We start from the raw sequence: 19432 nt of genomic DNA on the forward strand, positions 1-19432 counted from the left end.
TATTCTTATTAAATACTTTTTTCTTTACATAGTTGAATGTGCTGACAATTTGTGTGATTTTGTTATCAATGGAAATCAAATGTATCAACCCATGGAGGTCTGGATTTGGAGTCACACTCAAAATTAAAGTGAAAACCACACTACAGGCTGATCCAACTTTGATGTAATGTCCTTAAAACAAGTCAAAATGAGGCTCAGTAGTGTGTGGCCTCCACATGCCTGTATGACCTCCCTACAACGCCTGGGCATGCTCCTGATGAGGTGGCGGATGGTCTCCTGAGGGATCTCCTCCCAGACCTGGACTAAAGCATCCGCCAACTCCTGGACAGTCTGTGGTGCAACGTGGCGTTGGTGGTGGATGGAGCGAGACATGATGTCCTAGATGTGCTCAATTGGATTCAGTTCTGGGGAACGGGCGGGCCAGTGGCGAATTTGCCAATCTTGGTGTTCTCTGGCAAATGCCAAACATCCTGCACGGTGTTGGGCAGTAAGCAAAACCCCCACCTGTGGACGTCGGGCCCTCATACCACCCTCATGGAGTCTGTTTCTGACCGTTTGAGCAGACACATTTGTGGCCTGCTAGAGGTCATTTTGCAGGGCTCTGGCAGTGCTCCTCCTGCTCCTCCTTGCACAAAGGCGGAGGTAGCGGTCCTGCTGCTGGGTTGTTGCCCTCCTACGGCCTCCTCCACATCTCCTGATGTACTGGCCTGTTTCCTGGTAGCGCCTCCATGCTCTGGACACTACGCTGACAGACACAGCAAACCTTCTTGCCACAGCTCGCATTGATGTTCCATCCTGCATGAGCTGCACTACCTGAGCCACTTGTGTGGGTTGTATACTCCATCTCATGCTACCACTAGAGTGAAAGCACCGCCAGCATTCAAAAGTGACCAAAACATCAGCCAGGAAGTATAGGAACTGAGAAGTGGTCTGTGGTCACCACCTGCAGAACCACTCCTTTATTGGGGGTGTCTTGCTAATTGCCTATAATTTCCACCTGTTGTATATTCCATTTGCACAACAGCATGTGAAATGTATTGTCAATCAGTGTTGCTTCCTAAGTGAACAGTTTGATTTCACAGAAGTGTGATTGACTTGGAGTTACATTGTGTTGTTTAAGTGTTCCCTTTATTTTTTTGAGCAGTGTATATCAACCAGGACAGTTGGGTTTTCACCAGGACCGGGAGGAAAAATGGCTACCTCTCTGTTTAGCGCAAAAATCACACAGAGCCAACAACTGACCACTTACGCAATGTGGACGTTTACGCTCATTCTTCAAAATAAAGGCCCGAAACTACGTCTAAAGGCTGTAGACACCTTAGGGAAGCCACAGAAAAAGGAATCTGGTTGATATCCCTTTCAATGGGCAATAGGGATGCATAGAACGACAGGGGTTTCAAAATAAGAGTCACTTCCTGATTGGATTTTTCTCAGGATTTCGCCTGCAGTATCAGTTCTGTTATACTCACAGACAATATTTTTTACAGTTTTGGAAACTTCAGAGTGTTTTCTATCCTAAGCTGTCAATTATATGCATATTCTAGCATCTGGTCCTGAGAAATAGGCAGTTTACTTTGGGAATGTTATTTTTCCAAAAATAAAAATAGTGCCCCCTAGCTTCAAGAGGTCCCCAAAGCACACACATCCCTGGGTCGCTCCTCTTTTCAGGTTAGGAGTTAGGTTAAGGATAGGGTTAGGTAAAGGGTTAGCTAATGCTAAGCTGTTGCAAAGTAGTTAAAATGCTAAAGTTGTCCATGATGACTAGCAACCTTTGGCTTGCTAGATGTTCGTTTTTGTACCGCGACCAAACGCCCTACTTTCACACTTGCCTTAAGTAACCATCTGTCTTGTGTAATATACCAAACATAACACACCATACTAATTTGAGTGTCCTGATTTTACTATGTTACGTCTATGAGACCAGGCTGAACTTGTTGGTATTGCTGCATGAGTGAAGGGTGGCATGCGCTGACGTCACATTTTTATGTACGTCTTGGGCATCCACGTTAGGGAACGTGCGCGCAGCTGAGTTTTCTGTATTCGACAGGAAAAGATGGCAGCGTCCATGTGCCGAGTCGGGAGCTCTGTGGGTCGAGCCCTCGCCAAATCCCGTAGCGTAAGTATTCAGCAACATATTGGTATTTCAGGGGTCTGTAAGAATAATTAGGTTGTTGTTTGGGATCTGCATTTCCTTTCCTTCAACTTTTATCGAGAAGCAGGCCTCTGTAGTTCGTTAGCTAGTAGTGCTAGCTATCTTATTGGTATGTAGCTAACACTGGTAACGTTATGTAACCAGAGCACAGTGATGGCTAGGCGGTTAGCATTAGCTTGGAGTTAGCGCAAGGTCAACTCACTGTCAGCAAAGGCGCAATGTCTCACTGTAAAAAACCGTGACATGAGTGGGCATTTTGACATCCATGTTTAACACTTTAGTCAACCTCTATCTGCGTTGCCTTATTCGCTTTTTAAAACTAACAAGGTCATTTTGACCATACTTCCGCGTTCTATTTGCCCTAACGTTAACGTTAGCTAGCTAGGTAACTGGTTAGCTACCTACCTCTGTCTTGTCCAACTGGATGCGTAGCTATGTTAAATTGAACTCGCTACATAGTTAGTCGTTAATTGTGTGACCTCAGTTAACTTGAAAGTGTGTTTCCTTTGAGTCGTTTGACTTCAAACTGTGGTGTTGGGCTGCTTGGCTAGCTGGTGAAGTGTTGTTGATGGACCCTCAGTAAAGATAAAAATAGCCCCTCCTTACCTCCAACTTATTAGCTAGCTAAGGTCGACTGGTGGTATGTGTGAATTGGTGGCTGTCACTGTTGTTGTGTGGGATCAACAGTCAGCAGATCACCCCACAACCACTGTCTCTCCTTTTCTTGGTCATGATATCAAATCAAAGTTTATTGGTCACATACACAGTTTTGTAAAGGACACCAGCAGTATGAACTCTATTATTGAATATCTTGATCATCTCCCTGATCCTCTCCCAGTACAGGGATGCAAACTAGTCAAATTTCGCGTGATTCGTGTAGATCCGATGAAAAAAGTTTGGGAGAGGCGGGGTGATTGGATCACTACTGGCTGTAAACAAACAAGTGACACGCGTTTGGAGCAGTGCTGGCTGCTGTATCCAAGGCTCAGCCAATCGTTTACAAAACAGAATGCAGTGCAGCACGCGACTGAAGAGAGAAGAGACAACCGATGTACTAGTTACAGCCTCAGCGCGCGCTCTGGAAAGGCAACTTGCCAGTTACAGCAGCGCGTCCCCTGAACGATAACGAAGAGGTAACGTTAGGTGAGAAGCCTGACAACGGAGACGGGGGTGAGAAGGTGATGAAGCGTACTTCATGAGCTGTAACCGAAAAACTACTGGCATTCGGAAAGTTTGAGGGGAGGGAGAAAGTATTAGCATTGTTAACTGTCTTGTTAGCTAGATCGAATTATCCGTGGCCAGCCAGAGAAATGCTGAGCAACATTAGCCAACTTATCTGATCAAATAATTTAGTTTATGGTGTGAAAATTAGCTTGCTTAATAGTCAGACAGCAAACATTAGCTATCAAACGTTACAACACCAGGTGAGCTAACATTAGTAACCTAACCAATTCGCTATTATACGACTCTAAATCTCCCCCTGTCAGAATTATCCCCACATTCGCCGCCTTCATTGCTGCGACTTGCATGAAGGTTGAGATGTCTGCTCTTCACTCCGTTATCAGTTTAGCCTACATTTCACTGAACTTAGTAGCAGAAAGCATTTTTGTCTGGCGCCCTGTGCGAACCCCCCTGCAACGCCCGTACCTGATACTGATTTGTATTAGTCTATACATACATCTACACACATACATTAATGATTAATTTTGGTTTCCTAGCGTGAAGTTTGTTATATAGAAAGTATTTGTCTCTGATGTGTGCCACAGAACGTATTTGACTCTAGCCACAAAATTAAGGAAATTAGAACGGTTAGTATTCTGACAGGGGGAGTTTTTCGACACAGCACCGTTTCGCAAAATATAACACGTTAGTTGCTTACTGGACCCTGGAAATCTGTGTTAAATGATAACTAGCTAACGAACTAACCACTATGTTAACTCATGTTTTCCCTCTATAGTATGTGGTTATTTTTCAGAATGAGAGAATTAAGATTAAAATGAGGTGTTAAACAAGTGAATTCAGGGATCAAGTGTAGCTGGAGATGGGCCAAGCTTAAACTGGATGCCTATAGAGGTGAAAGGAACACCACACACTTTCTATCTTTCTCACTTTTGCTGGCACATTGCTTGTACATGTCTATGGGCAGAAAGTGTACAATGTAATAATGTGTAGTCGAAATACATGATTTTTGTTGTGTTGAACTTGACAGTAATGTGTGTGAGGGGGGGATTTATATATTTTACTCGGTGAGTGTTATTTTTGCACACATGCAGCCTTGTGTACTTGATCGTTGTCTATAGTAGCCACTATAATAGAGCAAAAAATAGAATGCCTGTTTGTTTTATTCTATTTCTACTTTAACTTCTTTGGGTTAGGGGGCAGTATTCAGAAGTTTGGATGAATGAAGTGCCCAAAGTAAACTGCCTGTTACTCAGGCATATAATTGGTAGTATTGGATAGAAAACACTCAAAAGTTTCCAACTGTTAAAAATAATGTCTGTGAGTATAACAGAACTGATATGGCAGGTGAAAACCCGAGGACAAAACATCAGGGAATGTTTTTTTTTCTTCAGCTCACCTCTTATTACAATGGCTGGAAATGGGAATATAAAAGTTTCATGAATGTTTAATATTACGATTTCTGTAATTTGACTTTGGCGCTCTGCAATTTCACCAGATGTTGGCCAGGTGGGACGGTAGCGTCCAATGATCCGTAAGAAGAATATTTCCCCAAGTGCAATATTTGTGTGTGGTCACAAGCGTTATATTATAAAGGCTGTCATGGCTAACTGCAATATTAGTGTATTGTTTTTTTTCTCAAGACTTGTCATTTGCAGTAAAGTCTAGGCAACAAATAACATTGGTTTGCTTTCTTTACATTTTTTTTAGCTGTGAGTTAGGTTCACATTATTAACCGCTTTTTATTTTATATAGAGACTGATCATGTAGATCATATTCTTTGTTTAATTCGTTAACCTGCATTTCCCCCTAGCAGGGATTTATTTGCATGTTTCAGTGCACACAAAAAAAAGTGTCACCTTTTTGGGCCCTCACCAGTTTATATCCCTGCATGTGACACGAGCCTAACAGACGAGCAAAACTCCTTATATGCATGCGCTGACCAACTGGCAAGTGACTTCACTGACATTTTCAACCTCTCCCTGTCTGTAATACCAACATCATTCAAGTAGACCTTCATAGTCCCTGTTCCCAAGAACACTATGGTAACCTGCTTAAATAACTACCGACCCGTAGCACTCGCATATGTAGCCATGATGTGCTTTGAAAGGTTGGTCATGGCTCACAACACCATTATCCTAGAAATCCTAGACCCACTCCAATTTGCTTATCGCCCTAACAGATCCACAGACAATGCAATCTCTATTAGAGGTCGACCGATTATGGTTTTTCAACGCCGATACCGATTAATCGTCCAATTTATTTTTAATAATGACAATTACAACAATACTGAATGAATTAAGCTATTTTGAAAATGCAATTAAGGGAATTAACTGGAACGATCTCTTGTCCTATACAGACTTGGAAGCTGATAGTCAAGTTTTTCTATCCACAATCCAGACTACAATAAAGGGTTTCCTAAAGAAAAGAAAATCCAAACCTGGCCAAAAGAGCACTCTTCCTTGGCTAAATGGAGAAATCTGGAAATTGATGAAAGAACGAGATTATACTCTAAAAATAGCCATAAGATCCAAATTAGAGCATGACAGACGTAGGTTTACCATGTTGAGAAATAAGGTGATGAAAGAAATCAGACAGGCCAAGGCAAACTTTTTTATTAACATAATTGGTGAAGCAAAGGGAAATTCTAAGCTGATCTGGGAGAATCTAAAAAAGTTAACAGGGAAAGACCATAGTAACACTGCAAAAAGACTAGAAATCATGGTGAAAAACAATCTAACTCAGGATGCAGTCGAAATAGCAATAGCCTTCAATTCCTACTTTATTGACTCTGTCAGGGTACTGACACAACCCCTCCACTGGTTTCTTGGGCTCAGTGCTAGTAGATGATGCAAAACCTAAGGGAGGTTTCTGAGTCAAAGGTGAACAAGGTGATTAGCTCACTAAAGAACTCTAAAGCCAAAGATGTGTTTGGGCTGGACTCTACCTTTCTTAAAACTACAGAGTCACTCATTGGCCCAATTACTAAGGTCACCAACACATCTATTGGTCTCGGGGTGTAACTACAGGCCCATTAGTATACTACCTGTGGTGTCAAAGGTTGTTGAAAAGTGTGTAGCAGAACAACTGATTGCCCACCTCAACAATAGCCCCTTCACATTACACTCCATGCAGTTTGGCTTCAGAGCGAAACACTCCACAGAAACGGCCAACTGCTTTCTTCTGGAAAATGTGAAGTCCAAGATGGACAAAGAGGGCGTTGTTGGGGCTGTGTTTCTGGACCTAAGGATGGCTTTTGATACTGTTAACCATGAGATTCTCATCACAAAATTGTCCAAGTTCAACTTTTCCCCTGATGCCTTGAGATGGATGAAATCCTACCTTGAAGGCAGAACTCAGTGTGTCAGAGTGAGCAATGAGCTGTCGCCCACTCTTAGCTATGATATGGGTGTGCCCCAAGGGTCAATACTGGGGCCCCTCCTGTTCAGCCTGTACATTAATGACCTGCCTTCTGTCTGAACTGGGTCTGAAGTTCAAATGTATGCAACAGCGATATATGTGCATGCAAAGAGCAAACAACAAGTTGCACAAGAACTCACTACTGTAATGGTCCAGGTTACAAAGTGGCTCAGTGACTCGTGTTTGCATCTCAATGTGAAAAAAACTGTTTGCATGTTCTTCACAAAGTGGGCAACAGATGCTACTGAGCTGGATGTCTATGTGTCAGGGGAGAAGCTCCAGGTGGTATCTGATTTTAAGTACCTTGGCATCATACTTGATTCCAACCTCTCTTTTAAAAAGCACGTGAAAAGGGTAATTCAAATAACCAAATTCAACCTAGCTAATTTCCGATTTATACGAAATTGTTTGACTACAGAGGTAGCAAAACTGTACCTCAAATCTATGATACTCTCCCACTTAACATACTGCTTGACTAGTTGGGCCCAGGCTTGCTGTACAACATTAAGACCTATTCAGTCTGTCTATAAACAGGCTCTCAAAGTGCTTGATAGGAATCCCAATAGCCATCATCACTGTTACATCCTCAGAAAGCATGAGCTCCTGAGTTGGGACAATCTTGTGCAATACACCGACGCATGTCTTGTATTCAAGATCCTAAATGGCCTGGCTCCCCCTCCACTCAGTATTTTTGTTAAACAGAAAACCCAAACATATGGCAGAAGATTCACAAGGTCTGCCATGAGAGGTGACTGTATAGTTTCCTTAAGGAAAAGCACCTTTAGTAAATCCGTTTTCTCTGTGAGAGCTTCCCATGTCTGGAATACACTGCCATCAGACACAAAACTGCACCACATTTCACACTTTCACAAAATGCTTGAAGACCTGGCTAAAGGTCAATCAGATTTGTGAACATGGTCCCTAGCTGTGTCTTGCCGCTTTCCATTTTGTCTGTAGCTTGTGAGGTGTGGAAACACTTTGTTGCTTTTATGAATTTTGTCTTGCTGCTTTTTGTTCTATATCTGTATGCTACGTCTTGCTTGTCCAATGTTGCTCTGTCTGTATGCTATGTCTTGCTTGTCCTATGTTGCTATTGTCTATATTGTAATTGTTTTTAATAACCTGCCCAGGGACTGCGGTTGAAAATTAGCCGGCTGGCAAAAACTTGCACTTTTACTGAAACGTTGATTAATGTGCACTGTCCCTGTAAAAATAAAATAAACTCAAACACTTATTTTAACATACTATAATACATAAATAAAATCATTTTAGCCTCAAATAAATAATGAAACATGTTCAATTTGTTTTAAATAATGCAAAAATAAAGTTTTGGAGAAGAAAGTAAAAGTGCAATATGTGCCATGTAAGAAAGCTAACGTTTCAGTTCCTTGCTCAGAACATTTGAACGCTGGTGGTTCCTTTTAACAGGAGTCTTCAATATTCCCAAGTAAGAAGTTTTAGGTTGTAGTTATTATAGGAATTATAGGACTATTTCTCTCTCTACCATTTGTATTTCATTAACCTTTGACTTTTGGAAGTTCTTGTAGGCACTTTAGTATTGCCAGTGTAACAGTATAGCTTCCGTCCCTCTCCTCGCTCCTACCTGGGCTCGAACCAGGAACACAATGACAACAGCCACCCTCGAAGCAGCGTTACCCATGCAGAGCAAGGGTAACAACCACTCCAAGTCTCAGAGTGAGTGACTTTTGAAACCCTATTAGCGTGCACCCCGCTAACTAGCTAGCCATTTCACATCTGTTACACCAGCCTAATCTCGGGAGTTGATAGGATTGAAGTCATAAACAGCAGAGCTGCTGGCAAAACGCACAAAAGTGCTGTTTGAATGAATGCTTATGAGCCTGCTGCTGCCTACCATCGCTCAGTCAGACTGCTCTATCTTATCATAGACTTAGTTATAACATAATAACACACAGAAATAAGAGCCTTAGGTCAGTAATATGGTTGAATCCGGAAACTGTCATTTCGAAAACAAGACGTTTATTCTTTCAGTGAAATACGGAACCGTTATGTATTTTATCTAACGTGTGGCATCCATAAGTCTAAATATTCCTGTTACATTGCACAACATTCAATAATTACGTTGCATATGCTGTTGCATATGCACTGACTGCGTGCAATGAACGCAAGAGAAGTGACACGATTTCACCTGGTTAATATTGCCTGCTAACCTGAATTTCCTTTTAGCTAAATATGCAGGCTTAAAAATACATACTTCTGTGTATTGATTTTAAGAAAGGCATTGATGTTTATAGTTAGGTACACACTGGAGCAACGATACGCACTGCATCGATTATATGCAACACAGGACACGCTAGATAAACTAGTAATATCATCAACCATGTGTAGTTAACTCATGATTATGATTGATTGTTTTTTATAAGATAAGTTTAATGCTAGCTAGCAACTTACCTTGGCTTCTACTGCTTTCGCGTAACAGGCAGGCTCCTCGTGGAGTGCAATGTAATCAGGTGGATAGAGCATTGGACTAGTTAACTGTAAGGTTGCAAGATTGAATCCCCCGAGCTGACAAAGTAAAAATCTGTCATTCTGCCCCTGAACAAGGCAGTTAACCCACCGTTCCTAGGCCGTCATTGAAAATAAGAATGTGTTCTTAACTGACTTGCCTAGTTAAATAAAGGTGTAAAAAAATAAAAATAATCGGCCAAATGGGTGTCCATAAATACCGATTTCCGATTGTTATGAAAGGGCTGATGTCAAGTTAATTAATTGGCCATTCCAATTAATCGGTCGACTTCTAATCTCTATTGCACTCCACACTGCTCATTCCCGTCCGGACAAAAGGAACACCTATGTGAGAATGCTATTCATTGACTACAGCTCAGTGTTCAACACCATAGTGCCCTCAAAGCTCATCAATAAGCTTAGGACCCGGGGCCTAAACACCTCCCTCTGCAGCTGGATCCTGGACTTCCTAACGGGCCGCCCCCAGGTGGTAAGGGTAGGTAACAACACATTCAACGTGCTGATCCTCAACACAGGGGCCCTTCAGGGGTGCGTGCTCAGTCTCCTCCTGTACTCCCTGATCACTCATGATGGCACGGCCAATGCCAATGACACAACGGTGGTAGGCCTGATCACCGACAACGAGCCAGCCTATAGGGAGGAGGTCAGACACCTGGCTGTGTGGTGCCAGGAGAACAATCTCTCCCTCAATGTGATCAAGACAAAGATGATTGTGGACTACAGGAAAAGGACCAAGTACGCCCCCATTCTCATCGACGGGGCTGTAGTGGAGCAGGTTGAGAGCTTCAAGTTCCTTGATGTCCACATCACCAACAAACTAACATGGTCCAAGCACACCAAGATAGTCGTGAAGATGGCACGACAAAACCTCTTCCCCCTCAGGAGACTGAAAAGATTTATGGGTCCTCAGATCCTCAAAGTCAACAGCTTTACCGTTGAGAGCATCATGACGGGTTGCAGCACTGTCTGGTATGGCAACTGCTCGGACTACAGAGGATAGTGCGTACGGCCCAGTTTTTAAATGTTATTTTATTTCACCTTTAATTAACCAGGTAGGCCAGTTGAGAACAAGTTCTCATTTACAACTGTGACCTGGCCAAGATAACGCAAGCAGTGCGACAAAACAACAGAGTTACACATAAACAAACGTACAGTCAATAACACAATAGAGAAATATATGTACAGTGTGTGCAAATGTAGAAGAGTAGGGAGGTAAGGCAATAAATAGGCCATGGAGGTGAAATAATTACATTTTAAGTCGGTACCGTCCAGAGTAGTGAAGCTCGTCGGACGGGTTGGCACAGTGTCCAAGTACATCACTGGGGCCTAGCTTCCTCCCATCCAGGACCTCTACACCAGGCGGTGTCAGAGGAAGGCCCTAAAAATGGTCAAAGACTCAAGCCACCCTAGTCATAGACTGTTCTCTCTGCTACCGCACGGCAAGCGGTACCGGAACGCCAAGTCTAGGTCCAAGAGGCTTCTAAACAGCTTCTACCACCAAGCCATAAGACTGCTGAACATCTTATCAAATGGGTAAGATGGATGGGAGGAAGCTAGGCCCCAGTGATGTACTTGGACACTCTACCTACATGTACATATTATCTCGACTAACCGGTGCCCCCGCACATTGACTATGTACCGATACCCTCTGTATATAGTCTCGCTATTGTTATTTTACCACCTCGACAACAGCCAGTGAAATTGCAGGGCGCCAAATTCAAAACAACAGAAATCCCATAATTAAAATTCCTCAAACATACAAGTATTTTACACCATTTTAAAGATAAACTTGTTGTAAATCCAACCACAGGGTCCGATGTCAAGAAGGCTTTACGACGAAAGCACACCAAACGATTGTTAGGTCAGCATCTAGTCACAGAAAAACACAGCCATTTTTCCAGCCAAAGAGAGGAATCACAAAAAGCAGAAAGAGAGAGAATTCATCACTAACCTTTGATCTTCATCAGATGACACTCATAGGACTTCATGTTACATAATACATGTATGTTTTGTTTGATAAAGTTCATATTTATATCCAAAAATCTCAGTTTACATTGGTGCGTTATGTTCAGTAGTTCCAAAACATCCGCAATTTACAGAAATACTCATAATGAACATTGCTAAAAGATACAAGTGTTATGCATAGATCCACTTCTTCTTAATGCAACCGCTGTGCCACATTTCAAAAAAACTTTGTGGAAAAAGCACACCATGCAATAATCTGAGTACAGAGCTCAGACACAAAAACAAGCCATACAGATATCCGCCATGTGGTGGAGTCAACAGAAGTCAGAAATAGCATTTTAAATATTCACTTACCTTTGATCTTCATCAGAATGCACTCCCAGGAATCCCAGTTCCACAATAAATGTTTGTTTTGTTCGATAAAGTCAATTTTTGTCCAAATACCTCCTTTTTGTTTGCGCGTTTAGCCCAGTAATCCAAATTCATGAGGAGCGAGCATTAGGTCCAGACAAAGTGAAAAAGTTATGTTACAGTCCGTAGAAACATGTCAACAATGTATAGGATGTTTTTAACCAATTTTAACATAAATCTTCAAGAATGTTCCAACCGGAGAATGATCAGAAATGCAATGGAAAGCAGGTCGTTGTCATGTCTGCGCTCATGCCACTCTGGCAGACCTCTGGTTGAATCAGCTCTCATTCGCCCCCACTTAACAGTAGAAGCCTCAAACAAGGTTCTAAAGACTGTTGACATCTAGTGGAAGCCGTAGGAAGTTCAATATGACCCCACAGGCACTCTATATATTCGATAGGCAATGACTTGAAAAACTACAAACCTCAGATTTCCCACTTCCTGGTGGATTTTTTTCTCAGGTCTTTGCCTGCCATATGAGTTCTGTTATACTCACAGACATCATTCAAACAGTTTTAGAAACTTGTGTTTTCTATCCAAATATATGAATTATATGCATATTCTTGCTTTTTGGCCTGAGTTGCAGGCAATTTACCCTGGGCACCTTTTTATCCAAGCTACTCAATACTGCCCCCCCAGCCCCAAAGAAGTTAAGAACAAATTCTTATTTACAATGACGGCCTAACCCGGACGATGCTGGCCCAATTGTGCATTGCCCTATGGGACTCCCGAACATGGCTGGTTGTGATACAGCCTGGGTTCGAACCCCGGTCATTAGTGACACCTCTAGCTCTGCGACGCAGTGCCTTGGACTGCTGCACCACTCAGGATGTTTGTAGACCTATGTAGCCAAATTGTATCTATGATGAAATGCTATCCATTCAGGTTTTTTCTGTGTTCTGTTTATATCTGAGAATTAACCAATGATATCAGGCCACACCTGGCCATGATTAGACACCTGTGTGTGTCCTTTGACAGTATATAAACTAGTGACCCGCAGTGTTTGTCATTATACCCAGATGAAGACAGCTTGTCTGTCGAAACGTTGGTTATGAGGTTATTCAATTATTGTATCTGAGCTCCTAGTGTGCGGCTCTCCCTTTTCTTTTCCAAGTATTTTACTCTGCTAGCCAGCACCTCGCCTAAACAGGTGGGCTTTTCTTTCGCTTCCACGTACACAGTTTAACAGATGATATAGTGGATGCAGTGAAATACTAGCTCCTAACAATGACATTGAGGCGATCATAAATGGCTAAAATGCATAATATTTTGCTAAATGTCTCTTCGTTCCATTACTACAGATTATTTTGTCAATTTCATACATATCCTAACACCAGAACTATCAACACAACAAAATCAACCAAACTCAGAAAAAAAGAAACGTCCTCTCACTGTCAACTATGGTTATTTTCAGCAAACTTAAGAACACATTCTTATTTTCAATGATGGCCTAGGAACGGTGGGTTAACTGCCTTGTTCAGGGGCAGAATGACAGATTTTCACCTTGTCAGCTTGCAACCTTACAGTTAACTAGTCCAGCGCTCTAACCACCTGCCTCTCATTGCACTCCACAAGGAGCCTGCCTGTTACTCGAATGCAGTAGAAGCCAAGGTAAGTTGCTAGCTAGCATTAAACTTATCTTGTAAAAAATAATCAATCACTAGTTATAACTACACATGGTTGATGATATGGTTGATGATATTACTAGTTTATCTAGCGTGTCCTGCGTTGCATATAATCGATGCAACGCTGGGGGATGATTTAACAAAAGCGCTTTTGCGAAAAAAGCACAATCGTTGGACAATACACAGAAGTATATATTATTAAACCTGCATATTTAACTAAGAGAAATCCAGGTTAGCAGGCAATATTAACCAGGTGAAATTGTGTAATTTCTCTTGCGTTCATTGCACGCAGAGTCAGGGTATATGCAACCGTTTGGGCAGCCTGGCTCATTGTGATCTAATTTGCCAGAATTTTATGTAATTATGCCACCCGTAAAATACAGAGCGGTTCCGTATTATACTGAAATAATAAACATTTTGTTTTCGAAATGATAGTTTCTGGATTCAACCATATTAATGACCAAAGGCTCGTATTTCTGTGTGTTATGTTATAATCAAGTCTATGATTTGATAGAGCAGTCTGACTGAGCGATGGTAGGCAGTAGCAGGCTCGTAAGCATTCATTCAAACAGCACTTTCATGCGTTTTGCCAGCAGCTCTTCGCAAGCACAGCGCTGTTTATGGCGTCAAGCCTAATGGCTGGTGTAACCGATGTGAAATGGCTAGCTAGTTAGCGGGGTGCGCGCTAATAGAGTTTCAAACGTCACTCGCTCTGAGACTTGGAGTAGTTATTCCCCTTGCTCTGCAAGGGCCGCGGCTTTTGTGGAGCGATGGGTAGCTCTGCTTCGAGTGTGGCTGTTGTCGATGTGTTCCTGGTTCGAGCCCAGGTAGAGGCGAGGAGAGGGACGGAAGCTATACTGTTACACTGGCAATACTAAAGTGCCTACAAGAACATCCAATAGTCAAAGGTATATGAAATACAAATGGTATAGAGAGAAATAGTCCTATAAATACCATATTAACTACAACCTCAAACCTCTTACCTTGGAATATTGAAGTCTCATGTTAAAAGGAACCACCAACTTTCATATGTTCTGAGCAAGGAACTTGAACGTTAGCTTTTTTACATGGCACATGTAAGAAAAACACTTTGTTTTTGTTTTTGCATTATTTAAACCAAATTGAACGTTGAATGTTTCATTATTTATTTGAGACTAAATTGATATTTATTGATGTATTATATTAAATTAAAATAAGTGTTCATTCAGTATTGTTGTAATTGTCATTATTACTAATACATTTTTAAAAACCGTCCGATTAATCAGTATCGGCTTTTTTCGGTCCTCCAATAATCGTATCGGAGGTGAAAAATCATAATCGGTCGACCTCTAATTGTCATGCTGGAAGGTCATGTCAGGTTGAGCCTGCAGGAATGGTACCACATGAGGGAGGAGGATGTCTTCCCTGTAACACACAGCGTTGAGATTGCCTGCAATGACGACAAGCTCAGTCCGATGATGCTGTGATACACCGCCCCAGACCATGACGGACCCTCCAACTCCAAATCGACCCCCCTCCAGAGTACAGGCCTTGGTGTAACGCTCATTCCTTCGACGATAAACGCGAATCCGACCATCACCCCTGGTGAGACACAACCGCTACTCATCAGTGAAGAGCACTTTTTGCCAGTCCTGTCTGGTCCAGCGACGGTGGGTTTGTGCCCATTGTTGCCGGTGATGTCTGGTGAGGACCTGCCTTACAACAGGCGGCTTACAAGCCCTCAGTTCAGCCTCTCTCAGCCTATTGCGGACAGTCTGAACACTGATGGAGGGATTGTGCGTTCCTGGTGTAACTCGGGCAGTTGTCATCCTGTACCTTTCCCGCAGGTGTGATGTTCGGATGTACCGATTCTGTGCAAGTGTTGTCACAGTGTTGTAGGCTAACTATCCTCTCCCTCTCTCTCCAGCCCATCCTGCTGTCTCTGCGGCGTGGTCAGGCTACGGTGACCTACGCCCAGAGCCTTCTGGGAGCTCCTGAGACCCGTCTCACTGCCCTGGACAATGGCCTGAGGATCGCATCGGAGGAGACCGGACACAGCACATGCACTGTAAGGACCTGCTGTGTCATTGATCATACAATCCAAGCAGTCATCTTGATGGATTTGGGAAAAATTGCCTAGTGCAGACTTTCACTTAGTCACATTTCAGATGAACCTGACTTTGTTTGGTGCGTCATGGTATCTTGCTAAGTTCCACCTCTGTCTCTCAGGTTGGGCTGTGGATCGGCTGTGGAAGTCGCTATGAGACTGAGAAGAACAATGGAGCTGGGTTCTTCCTGGAGCACATGGCTTTCAAGGTACACAACAGCCCTGACATCTATGCAACCTACCTTCAGTCTCATAAAGGACTTCACACTTACTTTACTACTGCACCAGACTGGCCCAACATGGTTTCTCTTCCACCCCCCTTTTTCCCCATGTTTATTTTCCCCAGGGGACAAAAAAGCACACCCAGATGGCCCTGGAGCAGCAGGTGGAGTCCATGGGTGCTCACCTGAGTGCATACACTTCCCGGGAGCACACTGCCTACTACATGAAGACCCTGGCCAAAGATCTGCCCAAAGGTGAGCCAACCAAACCACCTACCCAGCATAGCAGACACTTCAATGAGGCAGGAATAAGGCATGGAGACTGTTTATAAGGTGATATGACAATTCAAGTGTGTGTACAATGGGTTGGGGTCTAATAAGCCCTTCTAATTCCACAGAGGTTGAGTGAGTGTTTATGTATCTAGTTGTAAAGCTCCTGTTTCCTTTTGGTGAATTAGTTTCTCATGCCTTTGTTGAACTTCCATTCCCATGGTCTCCAGTAGTTCTTGTCAATTGCTATGTATACTGAAGTGCCCCTCTCACGCTCTCCAGCGGTGGAGCTGTTGTCAGAGGTAGTGCAGAGCAATGCCCTGAGCGAGGCTGACATTGAGCAGCAGAGGAATGTGGTGCTGAGAGAGCTGGAGGAGGTAGAGGGCAGTCTACAGGACGTCTGTTTGGACCTGCTGCACGCCACAGCTTTTCAGGGTACCCCCCTGGGACACAGTGTGCTGGGACCATCCCAAAACGCCAGGTACACACACACACACACACACAGATCCTACCAGGGAATCCTATTGGGTCAGAGCAAGCTAGGCTAAACCAAAACACCAGGGAAACTCATACATGTTATAGAATCCTGTTACATTTCACAGCACTCCCAGTTAGTTGAGCAGTAAAGGTCTGTCTCTTCCCTTCAGGACTTTGAGTCGACAGGATCTGGTAGATTTCATCAGGAGCCACTACAAGGCCCCCCGCATGGTGCTGGCAGCTGCTGGAGGTACATTAGCACTGGCATGTTAAGGCTGTATATAGAGGTATTACATGCCAATACCAACTGGCCCTGAATGTTTTTTGTATTTTATGTGAGTGTAATTGTTGTCTGTTTGTAATGGCTCACTACCTGTCTCCTGTGTAGGTGTGACTCATGAGGAACTGGTTGGGTTGGCCAAACAGCACTTTAGCGGAGTTTCCTTTGAGTACGAGGATGATGCCGTGCCTGTTCTGTCCCCCTGCCGCTTCTCTGGCAGCGAGGTGAGGAGCGCCCCTGTTTCAGTGTGTGTCCTAATTGACAGATGTTTGAACATCAGAACTTTTCTTTTTATTTGGAATGTTAATATGGTTAACCCTGTTGTCGTCTCCTCTCGACTTCTGTAGATCCGCATGCGTGATGATGATATCCCCCTTGCACATATTGCTATCGCAGTGGAGGGTGCCAGTGCCACCAGCCCAGACATTGTGCCTCTCATGGTGGCCAACTCCATCATTGGCAGCTATGACATCACTTTTGGTGGTGGAAAGCACCTGAGCAGCCGCCTTGCTCGTCTGGCCTCAGAGGAGAGTCTGTGCCACAGCTTTCAGGCCTTCCACTCATCTTATAGCGATACTGGTCTGCTTGGCATCTACTTTGTCACCGACAAACACCACATCGATGACATGATGCACTGGTCACAGAACGCATGGTTAGTTTCCAATTTCCAATACATACACTTGATACACTCCTGGTCCAACACTTATCCTCAGCCTGTGTCATTTTACATATTTCATTTGATAGTATTGACCTCCCTCGTTTTCTTTCTCTTTCCCTGAAGGATGAACTTGTGCACCACAGTGACAGAGAGTGATGTTGCCAGAGCCAAGAACGCCCTCAAGGCCAGCTTGGTGGGACAGCTCGACGGTAAGAGCTCTATCTCCTCATGTGGCCTGTCAGACACTTAAACACACACACAAATACCCCTCCCTGTTCAACACTAACACTGCCGTACTGCTCTTGTGTAGGAACGACACCGATATGTGATGACATTGGCAGGCACGTCCTGAACTACGGCCGCCGTATCCCCCTGGCTGAGTGGGACGCCCGCATCGATGTGAGTACAACCGCCTTCCATGCACCACACATACAGCTGTTACACCCTCCTCTACCACCTAGAGCAGAGGTATTCAACCCCCCCAATTAACAACAATTAACCTTTAATTCATTACATTTTCATCTCTTAAAAAAGTGTTTTCACAAATAAATACTTATATTCAGTAAAATGCTATTTTTATAATCATCTTTCTCAACGTTAGTATATTGTCTGTACGGTTAATTTTTATATTAAAACAGATTCTGAACAAAAATATAAACGCAACATGCAACAATTTCAAAGATTTTACTGAGTTACAATTCATAGAAGGAAATCAATCAATCAAAGAAAAACAGTTTGGCCCTAATCTATGGATTTCACATGACTGGACAGGGACGCAGCCGTGGGAGGGCATAGGCCCACCCACTGGAGAGCCAGACACAGCCAATAAGAATATGTTTTCCCCCCAAAAAGGGCTTTATTACAGACAGTTCCCCCAGACCCGACTTTGAATACCACTGATCTAGAGGGTGCTTTTTCTGTCTCTCTCTGATCTCACTCGTTGTTCTCCCCCCCACCCCTTACTGCATTCACCCCACATTTCTCACCACCTCTCTCCCTCAGGCTGTGACGCCCAGGATGGTGCGTGACGTCTGCTCCAAATATATCTATGACAAGTGTCCCGCTGTGTCTGCTGTTGGTAAGTTACCATACATCAGTATTCCTTCCAAGCAGCCTTTGCACCTTAGTCCTCTTGTCCAGGATAAAGATAGCATATAGTCTGAAAGTCCAGCTAGTGGCTACCTAGCTTGATAATGTTCTGATTCCTCAATCCTTCTCTCATCTCGTCTTACTGTCTTTCTCTCTGTTCCACAGGCCCCGTTGAGCAGCTGCCTGACTACAACAGAATTCGCAGTGCCATGTACTGGCTCCGCTTCTAAGAACCCAATAGTGTTGCTCTCTGCGTGTCCAATGTCTACTCTTCCTTTCACTCTCCTCCACTCCCTTACTTCTCCCCTCACTGCAAGATTGAGGAACTGAGGACTGCCTCAGCTCATCAGCACAGATCTGTATCGGCTCCATCAAAGTTCCCCCTCCATCTCTCGCTCTCACCGCTCTATTCCTGCTATGTTAGTTTTAGTTGGTTATGAGGGAGAGAACCACTGTTGAGGGGGTGAATAAGTTCTGAGTGTTCTGTTTCCCTGTAATTATCAATAATTACTTATCGAGAAAGATTGTAAAACAGAAGATTTTTGTTAATGTCGCTGAGCCTTTTCATGCACCTGGTACTGTTCTGGGGAAGAGGGGAACACCTGAAGACATTCAGTGATACATACATATACAGTAAAATCAGGGCACTGTACAACCAGTTAATGTAGAGCAGAAGTATTTATGAATTGATGTAGTATTTTGTTTCTGTCCTATTGTACATAACAGAAGCTCTCATTCCGACAAATTGAAATAAAACATTGTAAAACACTTTGTTTTTGAGGTATTGTCCCACACACAGAATTAGATTAGTAAGACTTAATATGTTATATCCTTGTTTTGTAATTGACAAACATGTTTAGCATCTCCAGGCCTACAAGCCACCAATGCGCCACTTTGGAACATTACATTTAAAAAGGGGGGGGAAGGGATTATAAACTGACAGAATTGCTTTCAGATTGTCAAACCATGCATCATTTAGCTATTTGATTTTACATTTTACAACCCCTTTTGGTGTAAAAAATATATGAAACATCAGATACAATATTGAAATTGGCCTTTTGAACCAAATCCCTCAAACGCATTGAATAACATGA

General features: G+C 43.2%; 1 protein-coding gene across 1 annotated transcript; it reads left to right on the plus strand.

Annotated features, from left to right (window-relative positions):
- Positions 1-1915: 1915 nt before the first annotated feature.
- On the plus strand, positions 1916-19106 carry LOC109897383 (cytochrome b-c1 complex subunit 1, mitochondrial). The gene is made up of 12 exons (XM_020491892.2): positions 1916-2116; positions 15164-15304; positions 15466-15552; positions 15690-15819; positions 16117-16315; positions 16482-16561; positions 16700-16815; positions 16939-17243; positions 17373-17458; positions 17560-17648; positions 18252-18327; positions 18504-19106. The coding sequence occupies exons 1-12, from the start codon at positions 2054-2056 to the stop codon at positions 18566-18568; spliced, it is 1437 nt and encodes a 478-aa protein (XP_020347481.1). The 5' UTR covers positions 1916-2053; the 3' UTR covers positions 18569-19106.
- Positions 19107-19432: the final 326 nt, after the last annotated feature.

This window comes from Oncorhynchus kisutch, linkage group LG1 (genome assembly GCF_002021735.2).
Source record: "Oncorhynchus kisutch isolate 150728-3 linkage group LG1, Okis_V2, whole genome shotgun sequence".
Classification (NCBI taxonomy): Eukaryota; Metazoa; Chordata; class Actinopteri; order Salmoniformes; family Salmonidae; genus Oncorhynchus; species Oncorhynchus kisutch.